Genomic DNA, 21,206 nt, shown 5'->3' with positions numbered 1-21,206 from the left:
TCCTGGCCCCGCCCCCGCCGGCTTTTCACAGCGCCTCCTAGGCCGGGCTCACCCTCCAGGTCCCCTGCAAGTCCTGCTTCTTAAGCAAGGATGAAAATACTATTTTTTGAAGCACTGTACTAAGGTAGAAAGTAAGTGATGGGACGCAGCACTGTCTGGCACCCAACAATGTGCCTGAAAAACGTTGCCTCACGTAACAGAGGCAGAGTTCTTTTCTGTAGGTCCTGTTGACGGTCGCCTTTTCTCAGCTGAGACCGACCCGCACAGTGACGCGGAAGACAACCCGAGGAGCCAGCGAGTCCCTCTTCCAGAGGAGGAGCTCGAGGCCAGGCGGGGCGCGGACTCTGTGAGGACGTGTCCGGCCCTCCCGAGGAGCCTGGGTGTGGTGATTCCTCGGGCTGACCCTCTCAGTTCCCTGTTTCATCTACAGTTTAACACAGTTCACTGCTTCCTTTTTATAGCTGCTTAAACTCCGTCTGTGATTGCTGGCTCAAAATAACTACAAATTGCAGTTCTCTATGCATTGAGTCCTCAAACTGCAGGCTCACCAGGTTTTAAAAAGGGGTTGAGCCGAGCATGGTGGCGCATGTGTGTACTCTTATTACTGAGAGGCTGAAACAGGAAGATCTCAAGTTGGAGCCCAGCCTGGGCAGTTTAGTTACTTATGGAGGCAGTGTCTCAAAAATATAGAAAGAGCTATGGATGCAGCTCAGTACAAAGGCCCTGGGTTCCATCCCCAGTGCAGGAATCGGATGAATTCTGTTACTGGACATAGAGGCTTCAGTGTAATGGGTCAGCACAGGGTTCAGCCCACAGAACTCCCACATAGCCCAATTTCTACTTCCGCTGGTTGAAAAGATTTTTAAGGGATATATTACATTTATTCTAATGACTACAAAAACAGATTGATCACATATCCCAGACTCTGGATGTAGAAGGGTTTTTTTCCTTCATTTTGAGTCCTTTGAATACTATAAGTTAGTTCTGTTTTTCAGAACTTACTGAGACAGGCCTGTGTATGTTGCATTCATACAAGCAATAAAACAATACAAAAGACCCTTCAGAATTCTAGAAAAGCTGGTTTATTTCTATGCCAGTTACAGTTTTATATAAAATAGCAGTTTTGTGAATGTCCTAACCAAAAAAAGACAAAGAAAAAATTTAAAAATAGAACCTGGTTGAGATTAATAAAATTCCAGAGTTTTGAAAATGACAGCTGGCTCATCCAAGCACTATTTTTAAAGCTAAAAAATAACTTAATTTTTTTTAAGAGTAGGAGGAATTTATTGAGAGAAAGATAGTTTCTGTCTAAGAGAGACAGAAGGGGCTCTGCAAAGTGGATTGTCCTGTCTGACTCTCTTTTTTTTTAAATAACTTTTGGCAGATACTCTCTGGACCAAGTTAAGTCACAAAAGCAAGGCAGGCACATTTTATTTTTAAATGTGGAGAATGCTAGAAGCTCTGTTTTCTTGGTGTTTTGTTTTGTTTTGAGACAGTCTCTCACTATGTGGTTGTGGCTGTCTGTGAACTCACTGTATAGCCCAGGGTGGCCTCCAACTCATGGTAATCCTCCTGCCTCAGCCTCCCAAGTGCTGGGATTACAGGTGTACACCACCATGTCCAGCTCTCTGATTTCTTTACTACACAGATGAATTTGAAGAAATGGTATTGGAAAGACTTCATGAGACCTTAACTTCATGAGACCTTAAGGCATTGGCTTTCAAGAGATTAGGATACTTGTAATATATCTACAAAACCCTTTACAAGATTTAAAATACTCAAGTGAGTAGAACACCACCTGTTTTAGTATCTTGAGTTTTGTTTTGTTCTTTTTCTTTGCATTACTGGGCATTGAGCAAGCACATTGACCCATCTCTCCAGTCCTTTTTTGTTATTGTTAATCTTTTCACTTTTTATTTTAAGACCGCTCTTGTCAAGTCACCAAGTTTCCCAGGCTGGACTCAAACTTGTGATCCTGCTGCCTCAGCCTTCCAGAGCGCTGGAATTACAGGTGTGCACTACCACACCAAGGCTGTATTTTGAGATCTCTAATGGGACAGGGAAAGTTAGGAATTTTATTAATAAACGTGAATGTTCACTCAATTTGTTTCAACTGAAGATGTCACTGAAAAAGTGACTTTTAGTGGAGATAAAGTATGGTTTTATTTCTCAATGATGTTTACATTCTCAAACTCTGTACATGGGTAGGGATAAAATGGCATCAGGCATGCCTGTTCTTCCTGGCATCTGAAGGCCGGACTACGTGCTGCCTGCTGTGGTGCTGTGGGTCACTGTTGTGGTGTAGTTCTGGTTCAAGGTCTTCATTTTGGTGATGCCCAGTGTGCTACCCTGCAGGCAAAGTCAGAAACGGGGCCCACACTTGATCAAGTCTGGAGAGCTTGTTGCGCTTTGAGCCAGAGGGAGCTGGCCCGCCTGCTGTGCCATTCATAGGTGGGATCTTCTCATGCGGTGGCTCTCAGAGCCCGTGGTAGGGTGGTGGGTGCTCTTGCTGTCAGAGGTGCTGTTCCAGCTGGAGAGCTGGGGTGAAGGAAATAAAGCTCCCTCCTTTTTTCCTGTATTGGGGAGTTGAACGCAGGGTATACTTAAGTATATACCCAGCTATTTATTATTTTATTTTGAAACTGAGTTGCCCAGATCAGTCTTGAGCTTACAATCTTCCTGCCTCTGCCTCCCAAGTAGCTGGGGTTATGGGGGCAGCCACTATGCTGGGCTTCCACTGTTATTTATTTACCTATTTTTCAGTGCTGGGATTGAACCCAGTGCCTCAGGCACTCTAGGCAAGTGCTCTACCAAGGAGTTACATCCTCGACCCAAGAATTACCCTTTTCTATTTTGGGAAGGAGGTACATTTTGCAAAACTCAGACCCTAAACTAGAGGCCTTAAAAAGACTACTCAGAGCTGGGGGTGATGGGACACGCCTGTAATGCCAGAACTCTGGGAGGCTGAGGCAGGAGGATTGCAAGTTCAAGCCCAGCCTGGGCAATTCAGAGAGTTGACAAGACCGTGTCTAAAAAACCCCCCAAAAAACAAAAAACCAAAAAGGGTTGTGGAGATGTAACTCAGTGGGAAGGCTCCAGGTTCACTTCTCAGTACTGCAACCCGCAATAAGCAAACAAATAAATAGATAATATCCCACCACCCCCACCATCGCTGTATTCTCTGTCTAAATACTCTTCCAAAAAGGAGACTAATTTCTTTGGCAAATGCTTTAAAAAGCCTGTATTCGGGGCCCCTGCCTGTCTCCTACCTGCCAGGCCTCTTGGAAGCTTCCTTAGCCTTCAGCTTTGACGTCTGGGAGACTGCCCTCGTCTCCACCCACCTCTCCTCCCACAGGGCAGCCTCAGTTTGGAGGCAGTAGGGTACAAATACGTGTGGCCCTATGATTCTCAGGAATCGGAGTGTCTTTCTCCAGACCAGTGAACCAGGCCCTGCGTCCCACTTCCGCGGCACTGGCTGCAGTGACCACGCTCCTCCACCAGAGACGCCCGTGATTCAGTCCAGGTCGGTGAGGTCCTCCTCACGTCCCCAAAGGGAGGCGTCTACGCCCCCACACACCAGTCCTCCCCAAGACTTCAGCCTTCTTGGAGCTGCAGCCAGGGCTCTAGCCCTAAATTTCCGGGGCTCCAGCCGCTGCTGCTCCTGCAGACCTGAGGGAAAACTTTTTCTCTGCTCTCTGATAGTCACCTTTTGGCCACTCCTGACCCCAGCCCACGTCCTCTCCGCTCAAACCTGCTAAGTTCTCCCAAGAGCACAGGGCTTCTGCCACGTGGGTACCTTTTCACTCTACCACTCACCGACTCCTCCTGGGGCAGAGAAACTCATAGTCAGCTGGTCACTGCTTCAGGGAGCAGAAGTGGAAGCAAAAAGAGGGAGAATATGAATCAATTTTATAAAAATGTTATGTGGTCGTAATGTCATTATGTTCAGATCACAGGTACTTACTGCGCCCTGCCTTGTCCCAGGAACTGTGCCGGACACCTGGGATGCAGGGACGCACAGCTGGGTTCTACAAGGATCAATCTGGTGGGGGAGAAACGCATTAGCTGAGATTACAGGGAGGTGTAAAAAGTGAGAAGTCGGTGCAGGGATGACAGAAAGAGGCTCTTAAGGGCTTCACACAAGTGCTCTACACTGTGCTACATCCCAGGCCTTTTTTATTTTATTTTGAGTGAGAGTCTTGCTAAGTTGCCCTGGTAGGCCTTGAGCTTGCAATCTTTCCGCCTCAGCCTCCCAGTAGCTGAGTTAACAGGTGTGCGCTATTTCACCCAGCAAGAGAGGCTCTTAACTGAGGCTATTAGGCAAAAGAATTTAAGCATAGATGTCTTATGAAGGTGGGAATCTTTTTCCTATTTTGTTTATTGATACCAACCCACTTCCTAGAAGCAGTGCCTGCATAAAAGCCTCTCACAAGTATTTCCCAAGTGAACAGATGAGTGACTGAGGAGGTGGTAAGTGTCCCCGAAAATGGAGGCAGAAGGTTCTGTGAGAAGTTTGGGGAAAAAATAATACATTTGTGTTGTTTCCAGTGGAAAAGACATAGTGCAGTAACCCTGAGTAATCTGAAGGAAGGTTACCAAGGCAGTTATTTACAAGGGTGCATGGTGTGTGGGGAACCCAGGAGAGACTGTGTAGTCCACCAGGTCTAGTACCGGTGGAGTATGACCACCTGTTTCAGTCAGCTTTTCATGGCTGTGTCAAAACACCCAATATGAAAAATTTAAGGGAGGAAAGGTTTATTTTGGTTCATGATTTCAGAGGCTTCAGTCCATGGTCAGCTGGTTCTATCACTTTATTTTTCTTTTTCGTACAGGGGATCAAACTCTGGCCCTTGTGCTTGCAAGGCAGGTGGCGGAACCACTGAGCTAAATCCCTAGCCCTGGTTCTATCACTTTTAACATGTGGTTACACAAAAACATCATAGAGAAAGAGCAGAATGGAGGAAAGCTATGGGGGGCGGGCACGAGCGAGAGAGAGAGCGAGAGAGCGAGGAGAGAGAGAGAGAGCAAACTAGAGCCAGAGTTGCAGGGCTCTGGATCAAGGTAATAGTCCCCAAGATGATGCCCCATGACCCCACTCTCTTCTATTCATCCTATTTCCTAGGTTCCATCGACTCCCAAAAATGTCACGAATTTTACAAAACCCACTGATAATGGATTAATCCACTAATGAAATTAGAACCCGTATGATCCAGTCAGCATTAGCAAGTGCCCATTAACCATATTACCACCACCCCTTGGCCAGAAGGGGCAAAGGAAACAGCAGCCACTAGAACCTGAAAGGAGACAGTCTGTGGAGAGGGCTCCCGGAGAGAAGCGAGGCCTTCGTTAAGTCACAGCCCAGCGTGAGCGCAGGGAGGGAGGGAACCAGGAGATGAAAAAGCCCAAACTACTGTCCTCCCTTTCTCCAGTCTTCTCTGGGCCCTCAGCACTGAGCCCCTCTGGAGCTGGAGGGGAGGAGTCTGTCGTAAAAGCACTCGGCCTCCCGGGACACAGGCAGAGTGGAGATGGGGAAAGGCGCAGCAAGACGCTCATGCTGTGGGGGCGAACCAAGTCTTGGTGGACACCGGAAGTCACGGAACCCTAAACCGGAAACATTGCTTAGGAACACAAAATTATGCAAGGGCTTGTTGTCAACAAGTTACCGAAAGGACCTTGTTTTGCAAAACTCACTGTGCAGCATCCATTGAGTGGAAGTTATCTTTCTTCTTTGTACTCAGGCAAATAATCTCCCGAAGGCTATTGCAGCAGCTCACACCTTCCTACTGAAGCATCCTGATGATGAAATGATGAAGAGGAACATGGAGTATTATAAGAGCTTGCCTGGGGCCGAGGACTACATTAAAGACTTGGAAACCAAGTCATATGAGGTAGATTCAGACTATGTCTATTTGACCAGGGTCTCTCTATATATTCCAGGCTGACCTCACATTATCAGTGATCCTTCTGCTTCAGCCTCCTGCGATTATAGGCGTATGCCATCCTATCCAGCAGATTCAGACTTTCACACGGTGGTCAGTGCAATGTGGTTTTTGTTAAAGAAATGTATCAGTGAACAGCTATTGACATCGAAGACCTCTAGTGATTTTTTGGGGTGACATTTGAGGAACATTATGACATTAGAAAAATTGGCTTTTTAGCACAAAATGGATCTGTAAGGTGAGTTTTTACCTTCCATGGAGATTTTAAAGCTACCTCTCCCTTAAATTCTTCATTTTGCACATATAGTTATTTGTTTAGTTTTCAGAAAATAAAGACATACCTTAGAAATCATGCAAAAATGGCAAGGAACACAGGATAGAAAAACGTCTCCATTTTTTTCATGTTTCCGTTTTCATTTGTTTCCAAATATAAAAAAAAATCAAAATTCTTGCACCAATCATCTCAAAGGAGACTATGCAAAGCAACTCATTGTTTACAACAATCATCTCTCCTTTTCAGTTTTTCTGCTTTATACAATGGTGTGACTAATAGAAAACTGGGTATCATGTGTATGGCTGGAAAATGTCCTCTCTTCCCAAAAATAGTATGCAGGGCAGTTCCTACTTTTCCTGCAAGTCAATTTACAATAACTGCTTATTTTCTGTCTAGATAGGAGGCACATGAAACCGAAATTTAGCTGCCCAATTTTATTCATTTCCCCAAAATGGATGGACAGTATCAACGCAGTAAACTTTGGAGAGTTGAGATAGCAGATGTTATTTATCTGTAGAAGATTCAACTATTTAGGTCTGAAAGTGTTGGCTTTTTCTCTTAACTCTCCTCAAGACTTTCCGCTCTAATTTTGCTAGATGGGGCTCCAGAAGAACACCTCCTGAGAATTTAAGTGTGAAAACTGTTCCATTGTAATATACACATTTTTGGGCTGGGGATTTAGCTCAGTGATTCCGGTGCCTGCCTCGCAAGCACAAGATCCTGAGTCGGATCCCTGGTACAAAAAAAAAAAAAAAATTCCTAGTTACAAATTTTTGCTAATTACATAGCCTAAAGACAGCTCAGTTTGTTAAATAAATGGCACGGAAGAAAATCCTGACCCAAGTGGCACTACTTAGTTCAAATGTTTCTGACCAAAGAAAGTTATATGACAATATTTATACTCTAACTTAGGAGATGGCTGGCAAACTATATTTTTACATGCCAAATACATATTCCAATAAAGTTTCTAAAATAAGTAGATGCATTATTGCCTTTAATCATAAGTCTCCATTTTAAATGAAACTGAGAGACCTATTTTGCATACACAACTTAGTAAAGAGTTAACAGAATAGAGGATACTTAAGTCAGTGAATCTACAAAGGGGAATTCTGATGAGAATTCTGAAGAATAAGCATCTAACTCTTTTGAGCCCTGGCAGTGGTCAGGGTCCATCAAACTCAGACATCGGGGCACCTGGGCACCACGGAAGGTTAGGGCAAGGCTGAAAACAAGGGCATGGCGTGAAAGTTTCCGTGAGGAACTGTAGTTCCCAAGGCCTGATCACAGGGTTTCTGGTAGTATGACCAGACTTCAAGATCAGGTTTTCACTGGCGAGGACCCTCTTTTCTGGGAGCCTTTAAGGTTTCCAGGGAAGACTTGTCCATCCTTCTCCAGGGCTGGCGGGGTGTCTGTGCTTGTGTGCTGGTATCTGAGAGCTGGCCTGGGGAGAGGAGCAGTGGGCCACCCACGCTGAGTGTGAGGACTTCCCTGTTTCCTGGCTTTCAGCCTGAGGCGTCCTTCTCAGCCTCCTGTGCCTGTCTGCAGTGTCTGGGTGGAATATCTCTCTGGGAGAAGCTGCCAGGCTCTGGTGAAGAGCGGCTTTGAGATCTGTGATCTCTTGGATGGGCAGGTAGTGCGGGGAGGAACCTCAACTCCCACGGCCCTCTTCAGACTTTCGGCTCTGCCTTCAGTTCTGTGTCCCCCATCTCCCGTGGTCCTCTGTGCCTGCCGGACATGTAGCTCCCTTCCCCTCAGGACTCTCCTCTGATGTTTGTGTCTTTCCAGAAGTTGTTATGTCTCTTGTATGCTGCCTGTTCCTTTGGTGTCCTCATAAAAAGGACATGTGCCCTTTTCTTTTCTTCACTGCTGCGTGCCCTGGGCTTGGGGAGCAGAGAGCACTGTGTTTACCTGGAAGTCAGCTGGTCCCTTTGCTCCCTCTGGGAGCCCTGCTGGGTGTGGCTGGGCTGCCCTCCTTTGCACTCTGGCTGTCTGACTCTGTTTGGCTTCCTTCTGCTATGCCTGCTACCATCCTGCTTCTGCAAGGCCAGCGGCCCAGAGTAGCTGCTCATTTATTCATTCTATGGGAAAGACACCTTTGGGTTTCTGCCTGTCTTACTGACAGGGACCACTGCCTGCTTAGAAAGCTGAAAGAGGTTCACCCTCTCTGCTTGAGGTCTGAAGTTTGGTGAAAAGTCCAGGTTCACTGGGTATGGCAGTGAATTCCTGTAATCCTAGCTGCTTAGGAGACTGTAGCAGGAAGATTAAAAGTTTGAGGCCAGCAAGGGCAACTCTGTGAGTCCTTGACTCAAAAAAAAAAAAAAAAAAGGTGTTGGGTATATACTCAATGCAAGGTCCTGATTCAATTACCTGTACTGTAAAGAAGAAGAAGAAGAAGACCAGATCCAAGAGGTGACCCTCAGATATCTCCACCCTGGAGAAGCTGAAAGGGACTCTGAATGGTGAGTCCCTAGCAGGCTTTTGTGTGTACCCAGGAGCTACTTCTGTCGCGGAGACTGCACTGCTTCTTCAGTCCCGGTTACTGTCCCGTATGTTGACAGTGAACGGAAAGTCTGTGCAGTTCCTGCCACCTCGTGCCGGTCACCGGCACAGTAACTAGCTGGAGCAAGCCTCTCCTGTTTTGTACTTCATGGTTGGTGGGAGCAGGCTATCAGGCACCTGCTGTCAAACTTGTGTCTTTTCCAGAATTCGGTTTTTAAAAATCAGCCTTATTGAGGTGACTATATCTGCAGCATACTTTCCAATCTTAAGTGGAACAGACAATGCACTGGGACAACTATCTGCAGCTGTGACTGTCGCCATGAACGTGGTGTGGAATTTGCATCACCCCTACCGTGTTCTATCCTGTCTTTGGCAGTCAAGCTTTTACTCCAGGGCCTGACTCCAGGCATCTGCTGATCTGAGTTTTGTTCCTTTTTTCTTGATTTGAATTTGATTTTGTTATCAAGCACATGCTACCTTTTGTTTTTTTGTTTGTTTGTTTTTTGAGATAGGGTCTCACTTTGTAGTTGAGACTGACCTGGAACTCACTGTGTAGCCCAGGCTGGTCTCGAACTCACAGCAATCCTCCTACCTCAGCCTCCCGAGTGCTGGGATTATAGGCGTGTGCCACCACGCCCAGCATCATGCTACTTTTTGAATTAAATTAAATGAGAAATATACCTCACCCATTGTAAACAGCAGAAAAATGTAGATGTAAAATAAATTACAGTCTGGTTGTGGTAGCTCATACACACCTGTGCTCCCAGCATTCTGGAGGCTGAGGCGGGAGGATCGCTATGAATTTGACTCCAACCTGGACTACACAGTGAGTTCAAGGTCAACCTAAGCAACATGGTGAAACCCTGTCTCAAAAAAGAAAGGATGGAAAGAAGGAAGGAAGGAAGGAAGGAAGCAAGCAAGCAAGCAAGCAAGCACCCAAACAAGCAAATTACAAACTAGGCATGGGGGCAGTGTGATCCCAGCACCCTGGGAGGCTGAGGCAGGAGGATGGCCAGTTTGAGTCCAGCCTGGGCAAGTTAGCAACTTAGTGAGACCCTTTCTCAAAGTTAAAAATAAGAAAAGGGCTGGAGGCGTGGTTTTTCAGTGTGAAGGCCCTGGATTCAATCTCCAGTATCTGGAAAGAAAAGACCACATTTACAGATGGGCTGCATGTTTAACAAAGGGTCAGGGTGGCTTTTTCAGGGCTAATGAAAGCAGAGTTCAGTTCCTCTGGAGGGACTTGCCTGCCTCCCTCCAGGCTGGAACAAGCTTCACAGCTTCTTCTTGCTTTTCAGAGCCTGTTCATCCGAGGAGTGCGGGCCTACAATGGTGAGAACTGGAGAACTGCCATCACGGACATGGAGCTGGCCCTCCCCGACTTCTTCAAGACCTTTTACGAGTGCCTCTCGGCCTGCGAGGGATCCAGGGAGATCAAGGACTTCAAGGATTTCTACCTTTCCATAGCAGGTGGGCGGCTTGGTCACAGGGGAAGAGGGTCACTGCCCATGGAGTCTTTCTTCCTCAGAGGGCTGCTCTCGGTGGACAGGCCTCTGCAGGCCTCACTGGGTCTTTGAGAAACTCCTGGGTTTAAATATTAATGAAGAACTTGGGTAGAGGACACCTGCTAGATAAAACTGTGACCTGGCCAACGCCTCTGGTGAAAGAGCTGATAGAAAGTTCAAGCCCAGCCCTGCCAGGAGTCTACTGTATCAGCCCCGCTCCATTACGGATTCCCTCAAGGTTTGTGTAGGGCCAAAGGTGACCCAGTGATTCACATGACTGAGATAACAGGGATTATGGCAGTCGCGATTTTGCAGCACACAGAAAGGTAGAAGGAAGACTAGAATGAATCTTTAGGTACTTGTCACTAAAGTAACATTTTGATAATTTTTTTTTTTTTTTTAGTACTGGGGATTAAACCCAGGGCTTTGCCCTGAGCTATGTCCCCAGCTCTTTTTTTCTTCTTTATTTTTTTAGAGTAAGTTATTTTGCTTAGTATGAGGTCTTCAAGGTTCATCCTGTTGTAGCAAAGTGGTTATCTTTTAAGTATTTTTAAATCTGTGGGTTATTTTTCCATCTTTTTTTCCTCCCTTACTGCTGAAGGAACTGGATTATTTGTCTCACCGAGATTTCCACATTTTAGATTTTCTTGATTGTGTCTCCATGTTCTTCTATCCTCTGTATTTCTTGCAACTTGGGACTTGTCTTGAGTAAGACCTGACAGGGATCAGGTTTGAATTTCATTTATTTATGTTTGTTTGTTTTCAGTACTGGGGGTTGAACCCAGGACCTTTGCACTGAGCTCCATACCCACAATTCCCCAGGCTAGGCTTATAGTTGGCATCCTCCTGCCTTAGCCTCCCAGAACTCTGGGGTTATAGGACTGAGCCACTATGCCCAGCTCTTTCTTACCTACCTTTGATATACAGTGTGTAGCTTCCTTACTTATGGTTTTGTAACCTCCAGTCAACCACAGCTGGGAAATACTACGTGGAAAATTCCAGAGATGAACACTTCATAACTTTTGAGTAATGTTTTCATAATTTCATAATTCATAAGTTTTGAGTAATGTGGTGAAATCTCTTGCCACCCTGCTCTGTTCCACGCAGGACATGAATTACCCCGTTGCTCAGTGTGTCCACACGGTATATGCTATCTGCCCTTTAGTCACTAGGAGGCGTGTTTGTTGTCAGATTGACTGTCACATCACAGTGCTTATATTCCAGTGACACAGTACTAGTTTAGTGCCGTGTCACGCGGCTCTGTCACTTACCTGAGTCATCATACAGACTTGTTATCATCTCATATCATCATAGGAAGGCTGAGTTCACTACAAGAAGGTGCTTAGAGAGAAAGAGAGACCACATTCCCATAACTTTTATTACAGTATATTGTTACAATTATTCTGTTTTCCTATAAGTTCTTGTTAATCTCTCTCTCTTTTTTTTTTGGTACTGGGGATCGAACTTGGGTCCTTGTGCTTGCGGAACCAATGAGCTAAATCCCTGGCCCTGTTAATCTCTTACCATACCTAACTTATATGAATAGAAAAAAAAATATATTATATATATAAAATAAAGTTTTGTACCATCTGTAGTTTCACAGCAAGGAGTCTCTGGCATATAGTCCTCAAGGACAAGGGGGATTTCCAGACCTGGGTTTCATTTTTAAATAATTTCAAGTCTGTAGAGATATTGCTAGAATAGTACTAAGAATTCTCACATCTTCACCCAGATTTATCAAATTATAACATTGAGTATACCACGTGTACTTTATTACTTTCTCCATATTTTGTGTGTATAATTATTTTTATTTTAGAACCATTTGGAAGTGGATGGAGATATGATGACATTCTACCCCATAATGTTTCAGCATATTTTCCAAGAACAATAATACTGCCTGCATATCCACAGTAATTAAATTCAGGAGCTTTAGATACAATACTTTGATGCACTCTACATCTGTATTTTAATTTTGTTGGTTGTCTCAATAATGTCTTTTCTGCCATATTTTCTTCCTGGGTGCAGTGTCCGGTACAGAATTGTGTTTGCCATGTAGTTGTGCTGCTTGACTATTCTTTAATCTGGAACAGTTCTTTGGCCTGTCTTTGTCTTTTTATGCCAGTGATAGTTTTAAAACATTTAGGTCCGTAATTTGTAAATAGTCTTCAATTTGGATTTCCACCCTGTAATCTCACAGTTGCACTCAGGTTGTGCCTTTCTGGCTGGAATCCCACAGATGTGTCCCTTGGGGTGTTCCGTCCATATCCTGTCTGCTTACCCGCTTACTGGTAATGTCAGTGTTGAAGCATTTGGTTAAGGTGTTTGTAGTTTCTCCACCATATAGTCAGCATTTTCTCTTTTGAATTTGTTTGTAATCACAAGACCATAATAACTTGCTGTTCATCAAACTCTGCCCTTTCCTCTCATTCCTTGCTGATGTCACACCTATTCAGAGTTCTTGTCTGCATCACTTTTTTCTATAAAGATTGTGTATTTCTTTATTTATTCCTATATTTTTATATAGTTCTTTTGTACAAACAGGCACTACATTGTGTGAGTTACTTTTCTCCTGTTGCTGAGACAAAATACCCGACACCCAAAGTTAGAGGGGAAGAGGTTTATTTGTCTTACAGTTCATGGAGGTTCCAGTCCGTCATCAGCTGGTTCCAAGGCAAGGATGGTAGAGGGGCCTCACAGAGGAGAAACAGTTCATGGCGGCAGAAAACAGCAAAAGTAACAAGAGACCTTAAAGGCATCTTTCTGTCCCTTTTATTGTATTCAGACTCCTGGGATTAGGGCGTCGCCATACCAATTGTGTAGTGATTCAGTAATCACACTCCCTTAACCCCAGCCGGCAAAACACACTCTAGATTCACCCATCTATGGCTGACCACATAAGGCTTTGGGGGGACATCTAGACCCGAGTCATAATATATACCTTTTACTCTGTTCTTTGCTTTCCCGCTTAATATATCCAAAGTAGCACATAGAGATTGTGTCACTGTTTCATTTTTGCTGCTCAGTACTCCACTGCAGGTTGGAGGGGGGTTGCTGTAGTTTATTCAACCGTCTGGTAGACATTTGGGTTGATCCAGTCTTTTGCTACTATGTGAAATGCTGCAGTGGATAAGCTTTTTTTTTTTTTCCCCTAAGTATGGAACTGTGTTTTCAAAATCTACCAAAGTGAGTTAATAGTTCAAACAGGAAATGTTTCTGTTAACCATGTAGTATTTTAAGGTACCATTTTGCATTTGTTTGCAATGTATCAGAGTGACTTTTTCTCCATAGTCTTGCCAACAAAATCTGTGTGAACATTCTAGTTTTTGCTTTTAGTTGTATGAAGGGATAAAGGAGAGGTGTTCAAAGGTCACAATGGGAGGTTCTGTGCAATACCAGGAGTGGAAGTAGCTTCATTAGTGGTTACATCTACATTTCATTGGCCGCAACCAAGCATATGGCCCCAATCCAACTGCTGGGAAATGTAGTTTGTTTTTTGAGACAGAGAGTCTTGCTGTGCAGTTCAGGCTGGTCTTGAACTCATTATGTAGCCCAGGCTTACTTCAAACTCTGGGCAATTCTCCTGCCTTAGCTTCCCCAGAGCTGGGTTTATAGCATGCACCACCATAGCCAGTGTGGAGAATGTAGTCTTTGACATCTCTCATGTTGTTATATTTAGATTCCCCTTATTTTCCAAATGCTCTATAGTTTCTGTTGTTTGTATGTACCATAATTTATTGACTGGCATTTAGTTTCTTCCATGTTTGCTGTTAAAACAATGCTTATGTGTGCCTACATCTAAAGACAATTTCTTAGTTGTAGACTCATAGGTTGGAAGACATATATATTTTAATCTTTTATAAATACTGTCAAATTGTTCTCTAACAGAATATGGATAAGTTTCATCTTTTTTAGGTACTGGATATTGAACTCAGGGCCTTCACACTGAGCTACATCCCTAGCTTTTTTTTTTAAGACTGTCCTGCCTCTGCCTCCCAAAGTGCTAGGATTGCAATGTGCACTACACACTTGGATTTGACTGTCTTTCTGTCTTTCTTTCTTTTTTTTTTGGTACTGAGGATCAAACTCGGGTCCTTGTGCTTGCGAGCCAGGCAACGATGAAATTGCTGAGCTTAATCCCTAGCCCTCTTTCTTTTTTTTTTGTACCAGGGATTGAACTCAAGACCTTGTGCTTTCAAGGCAGGTGTGGTGCCACTGAGCTAAATTCCTGGCCCCATGATTGTATTTCTTAATTACAAGGGGGGTATAGCATCTCTTCACAGTGGTTGTTCACCATTTTTATACTTTCTGTTAACAACTTTTGGCCATTTTTATAGTGAGTGTTTGACATTTTCTTGATCTTAAGGAACTTTGCATCATAAAGATTTTAGCCTCTTATTGTAAATGTTGTGAATATTTTTCTTTTACTTTCATCATTTGCGTGGAAGGAAAAAGTAGCTGTATAATTTTCTGGTACTGGGGATCAAACTCGGAACCTTGCACTTGCGAGGCAGGTGGCGGCACCACTGAGCTAAATCCCCGGCCTAAAAGTAACTATATTAAAAAGCAATGAGACTGGGGATGTAGCTCAGGGGAAGAGCATGGGTAAGGCCTGAATTCAATCCTCAGCCCTGCAAAAACGAAAAGTAATGGGTGCACTGCTCTGAAAATTCGTGTGTGTGTTTTCAGATCATTATATAGAAGTCTTGGAGTGCAAAATACAGTGTGAAGAGGACCTCACCCCGGTTATAGGAGGCTACCCTGTGGAGAAATTTGTGGCTACCATGTATCATTATTTGCAATTTGCATATTATAAGTGTAAGTAATCATCTACAGAATCTTGGGCAAGGTATTTCATCTTTCTAAAACAGCTTCCCCCTGGGTACCAAAGGTCCTGCTTCTCACGTATGGTTGCTGACATTTCAAGATCACCTTGACAGCCCTGGTGCTGTGCTGTGCATGTTCAATGAGAACATTCTATGAGGTGTGATCGAAAGCATGGTGAATATTTAAACTAAAAATGGCTTTAGGAAAAGAGTGCTATTAATCTTCCCTCAAAACATACGTATCCTGTTGTTCTTGCCACTGATTGAAGCAGTTCTGGAAGTCTTATTTTGGGAATGTCTTTAGTTTTACTATTGAAATGTTTCCCTCCTGTAGTCATTTTGACTTTGGAGAAGAGGCAGAAGTCATACGGTGCCAGATCTGGTGAAAAAGATCTGATAGGGCCGGGGATCTAGCTCAGTGGTTCCAGCGCCTGCCGTGCAAGTGCAAGGACCCTAGTTCCATCCCAAGTACCAAAAAAAAGAACAAAAAACAAAACAAGAAAAAGATCTGGTGGACACACCGTGATATTTTTATACGATTGCTGTAAATATTTTGAATTGTTTCAAGACATCAAGGCAGCCATGAAAAGATGCTCATGAAACAGGACTTTAAGAACTGCTTCAGAAAGTGGCGGGAACGATGGGCTGAGTGTGTTTGAAGCGAAGGGGAGTATTTTGAGGAGAATTAATGGCATTGTATCTTTTACTGTAGTACTGTAAAAGGGCAGTGAGGATCAAACTGCAAGGCAGGCGGTAGAACCACTGAACTAGGTCCCTGGCCCCGTAATAATGTTTAAGTTAATACATTCATCATGTATTTCCATGATATACCTCATAGGGGAACCGAAGGCAGCAAATGGAGTAGTGAGGAGTCAGACCGCAGGTCCTGTCTGTTTACACTTTGCCTCCTTCCCTGTCCCCGACTGTGCCAATGCTGCTTGTTTGTGTCCGCTTCGGCTATGTGCTTGTGAGCACAGGAGGACTCTTGTGGGCAGGTGCAGCAGGAGCTATTCTGTCCTAGTGAAGAAGCAGGGGTGGCAGCCTCTGCCTAGGATACCTGCCCCGGGTTCCCCCTTCAGACTCAGGATCCACTGGCCTCAGGGATGCCTGGGAAGAGCGAGAGGTGGCCTTGGCTTCTGTAGCCTTCTTTTCACTCTGTGGTTATTTTGTTCTTTGTTGGGTTCCCTTTTCCCACAACAGCCACCTTCCCTTTCCACTGAAAGCCTTACCTTGTAAAGGATGAACAAAGAAAAAAATGGAAAAGGAAAAGGGAAAAAAATTAAATATATATATTATATTTGTACTTTATCTACTAGTCTGTGTGGTCTGCATGCATCTGAGCATGGCTAGGCTCTGAGTTAGCATATTGAGTTTACTGTTGTAGACTCACTGGGGCTCCAGCAGCTTCCTGGTGCTGCAGAGTGCTCACGTGCTTAGGGCATTGTCTTGTGTATCAGGAAGTGGCCAAGACTGTATACACTGGAGGCCAATGCCTCCTAACATTGCATCCTCCTCCCTAGAAAAGCTCTGCTTTCTGGAGTTGTAACTAAATGGTGTGACAAAATTTACTTCCTGAAAGTACTCTCCTGTAAATCTTCCCTGCTTTCAACTCTTTATTTAGACTTCCTAGCACTCTAAATTTCTTGAGCTGATACTAGAATTTATGTTTGAGCCCTTTAGCAGCCACGCAGACCTCGTGAATTGAGAAGTGGCCCGCTGAGGAGTTTTAAAGTTGTCATTACAGGAAGTAGCCGCGGGGTGGCACAATTTATTCATGTCCAACCTCTGGTTACTCCTGCCGAACAACGTTGGCAGAAATGGTATTCTTCAGTTTTAAGTTGTAAATTGGAGTAGAATGTGTGAGAGTAAATACCCATGGGCTTATGTCTCAGCCTTTCTTCCCCTTTGCCCCACTCCACTCACCCCCAAGACAAATCCCAACCCCTCTAAAATCCCTATGCTGAAGGTGGTATGGAAGGGGCAATATTAAGTAGGAGGCTGGAGTTGGGAACCCCAGTCTCCAGGAGATGGCAGGACCAGTGACTTCAGATCTCTTCCAGCCTGGGAGTCCCCAACCTTTCCATCTTCCAAGTTTGGTTTAGTTGAAGAAGGCTCCGCCTGTGTCTAGAGATAATGGTCCTATCCAGAGAGGATCCAGGAAGCACAGATCTCAGTTGAGGGGCTTGTTTGAGTATATCCTATTTCCCTCAGCCTCAGGAAAGTCCAGACCTTAGGACCCACCTTCTCCAGCTGGTACCAGGAGCCTGAGACCAGGTCAGGACACCAAATCCTGAGGTGGTCCAGGGACATGTCTGCCAAAGCATCTGCCCAAGAAGAAACTTCCATGCTTCAAAGCTGGCTTCCAGATGACCATGGAGACTCAGCCTGTGAGCAGGCAGTTGCAGGTTTTCTGGAGGCTTGTTCATTGATCTTTTCCTCTAGGAAGCTGGGCTTTCAGGAAGGCTGACGGCTGGGAGGGACGCCAGGGTATGGTAGATATGGCTTGCTGATCTCTGTGTCCTCTTCTCTCCTGCACCCAGTGAGTGACCTGAAGAATGCAGCCCCCTGTGCAGTCAGCTACCTGCTCTTTGACCAGAATGACAAGGTCATGAAGCAGAACCTTGTGTACTACCAGTACCACAGGGACAAGTGGGGCCTCTCAGACGAACATTTCCAGCCCAGACCAGTGAGTCCCAGACCTTGTCTTGCCGCCTTTGCTTCCTCCTTCTCAGAGAAACCTCACTGGCTTCTGCAGTGTTTTGTTTGTTTGTCATAATATTTTGCTGCTTTATGCTGATTTCTGAATCCAGAAATACTTTACAAATATTAAACATTACAGAAATATTTTACTTAGAACGTGTAATTCTCTAACAATCCCATGCTTTCTCTTGATCCCCTTTATCTCTTTTTAGAGCTATGTGCTTACTCATATATACAGACTGTATTTGTTTATTTTTACAAGAACAGGATCATACTTTACATACTGTTTTGCAACTTGTTTCTCTTTCTAGCAATTCACCATGAATATTTTTCCAGGTCATGTCCATAGACATACTCTATTTTAGTTATTTTTCAGTAGGACCATGGTGGTCTCTTGTGTGGGTGGATCGTCATTTAATTCCCATGGTGGACAAACTCAAAGATTAGCATGTTGTCAGGGAACTCCATTAATGTCACTTGCAAAAGCTCTTTTCTTTTCAAATGGTCTTTATCTTTCTAGCGGGATTCCTATATGCTCTCTTGGTTGGCCTATGTACATCTTTCTTCACACCTCCCCTGCCAACACATATATGCACATGTGTATACAAACTCTTCTTTTTGTTGTTGTTGTTGTAGTATAATCTGTATACCATAGACTGCACCCTCTTAAAGTGCCCAGTTCAGTGGTTGTTAGTATATTCAGAGTTGTGCAGCCAGTACCATTGTCTAATTTTAAATCTAAGTTTTCACTCTGGGTGTGGTGGCACACGTCTGTACTCCCAGCACTCAGGAGGCTGAGGCAGGAGGATTGCTGTGAGTTTGAGACCAGCCTGGGCTACACAGTGAGTTCCAGGTCAGTCTCAACTACATAGTGAGACCCTGTCTCAAAAAAAAAAAAAAAAATCCAAGTTTTCACATTCCAGAAAGAAATCCTGTACTCTGTTTCTGTCATAACAGGAAGCAGTTCAGTTCTTTAACGTGACTACACTCCAGAAAGAGCTATATGACTTTGCTAAGGAAAATATAATGGATGATGATGAGGTAAGTTTTCATGCTTAGCACATGAAAGAGAAAGTATTACTCATGTCTTAGCTGAAATCACTGGAAGGCTGAGTTGTCTCAGAAGTAAGTGACAGAAGGGAGAAGACAGACCCTGAGAAGACAGTTGTTGTGGGCGTTTTATGAAAGCCAGAACCTGGTGTGGAAACACACAGTTTTCTAGGAACCCTGGGCCTGAGTGCCACGTTTCCTGGCAGCAAGGTGTGGCCTGAACAACGCTGCAGGAGCCTGCCACAGTCACTCAGCCACCAGGTTGAACTTTTTTATAAAATCAGTGACGTTTCAATTGCTCAGCACTCTGAAGTGATTTGGAAACTCTCAATCCCAAATTTTCTCTCAGACTATAATTATTTTTTTCTTCTTCTTCGGTAAATTATATCCTTGCGGAAAGCATTTTATCATTGTCTGGAATTCCTTGTGATCTCTTGATTACTCCTCTCTTAGCCAACCCATTTTGATAAGGTTTAACTGATCATGGAGTAGTCACTTTGTCCAGAGACAAGTGAGCCACAGAAAAAACACCATTAGAGCTTGGCAGAGATTTCTGTTCAGCCAGGTATTCATGCCTATAATCCCAGCACTCTGGAAGACTGAGGTAGGAGGATGGCAAGTTCCAGTCCTTCCTGGGCCATAGGGACTTAGTGAGACCCTACATTCTCAAAACGTATAGGGGAGAGAGGGAGAAGAGAGAGAGGGAGGAGGAGGAGGAGGGGCATGTTTGAGCCCGTCCTGCTCTGCCCCTCGTGATATGGAAGAGGAGCTTGGGGAACAGAAAGTTCTGCAATCTGTTAGGCCAGACTGAGAGGCCCCCAAGACCTGCTCTTCCCACTGTGTCCCGGTTTGAGGTGAAACACCTCTGAGTAAGGCATTGTCAGAGAAATTTTCTGTGTACAGATTGGCATGAGATAGACCCATCACCGGCATGAAAGAACTGAGTCTCATTTTTTAAAAAAATCTATAAAATGGCAATAATGCTGTGACCCCCCCGGGGCTGTGAGACTAAAACACTGTTGTGTGTGGAAGTGCTATATGATCCAGGAAGTGAGGCACAGGCCTGTGTCTTGGCTTGGATCCCCAGGAAGCAGAGCCTGATAGGGTCATGGAGATGCTGCGGGGGCCTGGTCCCCAAAGGAAGGAATGCTGGCCGGAGAGCAGCGAGGGTGGCTGCTGTGGCTTGGGAAACGTGGTGTGGTGGTCATGGCAGAAAGGGGGCTGATAGCATTCCTGTGGGAGAGAGATGGCCATTAAGTTGGGCCTTCCAGAGTGGGCTGGACTGTCCACTTCACACAGGCCATCTCTGGGGGCGGCAGAGCACTTGACCCAGGCTTCACATGTAGTGGAAGCTGAGGTGCCCTCCACTGGGACAGAGAAATCAGGTCCTTGGGCTTCATTCAGGCCAGTGGAGAAAACCTGCTTCAGCCCAAGGAAAAGTCAGCGGTAGCCTCCCATCTCTGCCTACTGGCACTTTTAAAGTCAGATAGCCCCCTAACAGAGCTGTTCTGTTGCCTCTTCCAGGGAGAGGTCGTGGAATTCGTGGATGACCTCTTGGAGTTGGAGGAGACGGGCTAGTCCACAGCAACCAGCAAGACTTCACCGTGACGTTCAGGAAACAGATTCTTTGCCCTCCTTTTCCCAATATCCCAGGTTGTCGATACCTCAGAGCCTTCCCTTTGCTCTGTGAAGCGAAAGGGAAGCCCCATCCCCCCTGACTACGTGTGACAAGGGTGAGCCTGCCTACCCTGTGTTCACGCCTCTCTCCCCACTGTTCACCGTCTTCCACCTCACACCTGTTTTCCCAATATCCATGCCTGTCTTTCTGTGCTCCCCCTGGCTTCCCCGATTTGACATCTGTCTCCCTCGTGTTCACACCTGCTGTCCCCATGTTCATCCTTGTCTTCCTCACGTTCCCATCCATCTCCCCCGTTGCACACGTGCCTTTCTCCCATTTGGGCTGGGGGAACAGTATTCCATGGTTTGTTGTTTTTTTTTTTTCCTCCAGAAAAGCAGTATTATTTTTTAAATAAGAAAAATACTCCTAAAGGATGATGATTGTGAAAACTTTCCTTGGTCTCTCTGTTCTTCTAGATTTTAGTCTCTTTTCTCCCATCCAGGAAAGATGCAGAAGACAAAGGCTAAACTTTCCCAAGCCTCTTGGTAGTCTTCACTTGGTCTGACCTGTACCGCTTCTTGTGTGCATTGAAAAACAAGCTAGGTAGATGTGTAGAATACAGAAACATGGCTTTTGCCTACCACTCTCCAAAATCGAACAGAGAGATTGGCCAGTCTCATTTGAGAACAGTGCTCTGCTGTATGTCTCAAAGTTGGAAATAGAAGAGGGAAAAGCCAGAGGGAGTCTATTTTATGTGAGCGTGTGTGTGTGTGTGTGTGTGTGTGTGTGTGTGTGTGTGTC

General features: G+C 44.9%; 1 protein-coding gene and 1 long non-coding RNA gene across 2 annotated transcripts in view; one reads left to right on the top strand and one right to left on the bottom strand.

Annotated features, from left to right (window-relative positions):
• The window catches only part of Crtap (cartilage associated protein), a 35,476-nt gene extending 14,654 nt beyond the window's left edge, over positions 1–20,822 (top strand). Inside the window, exons 4-9 of the mRNA XM_010629717.3 lie at positions 5,739–5,888; positions 10,008–10,179; positions 14,901–15,029; positions 17,578–17,723; positions 18,695–18,778; positions 20,312–20,822. Of these exons, the coding sequence (XP_010628019.1) occupies positions 5,739–5,888; positions 10,008–10,179; positions 14,901–15,029; positions 17,578–17,723; positions 18,695–18,778; positions 20,312–20,365 (735 nt within the window). The 3' untranslated portion in view covers positions 20,366–20,822. The remainder of the gene's footprint in view (positions 1–5,738; positions 5,889–10,007; positions 10,180–14,900; positions 15,030–17,577; positions 17,724–18,694; positions 18,779–20,311) is intronic.
• Positions 2,496–4,039, bottom strand: LOC117283615. Its single transcript, XR_004514644.1, has 3 exons — positions 3,965–4,039; positions 3,817–3,860; positions 2,496–2,573 (listed from the first exon to the last, which is right to left on the bottom strand). It is a non-coding gene; the product is annotated as an uncharacterized LOC117283615 (long non-coding RNA).
• Positions 20,823–21,206: the final 384 nt, after the last annotated feature.

This window comes from Fukomys damarensis, unplaced genomic scaffold, assembly GCF_012274545.1.
Source record: "Fukomys damarensis isolate Sample0158 unplaced genomic scaffold, DMR_v1.0_HiC HiC_scaffold_28, whole genome shotgun sequence".
Taxonomy (NCBI): Eukaryota; Metazoa; Chordata; class Mammalia; order Rodentia; family Bathyergidae; genus Fukomys; species Fukomys damarensis.
This window is presented reverse-complemented; position numbering and strand designations above follow the sequence as displayed.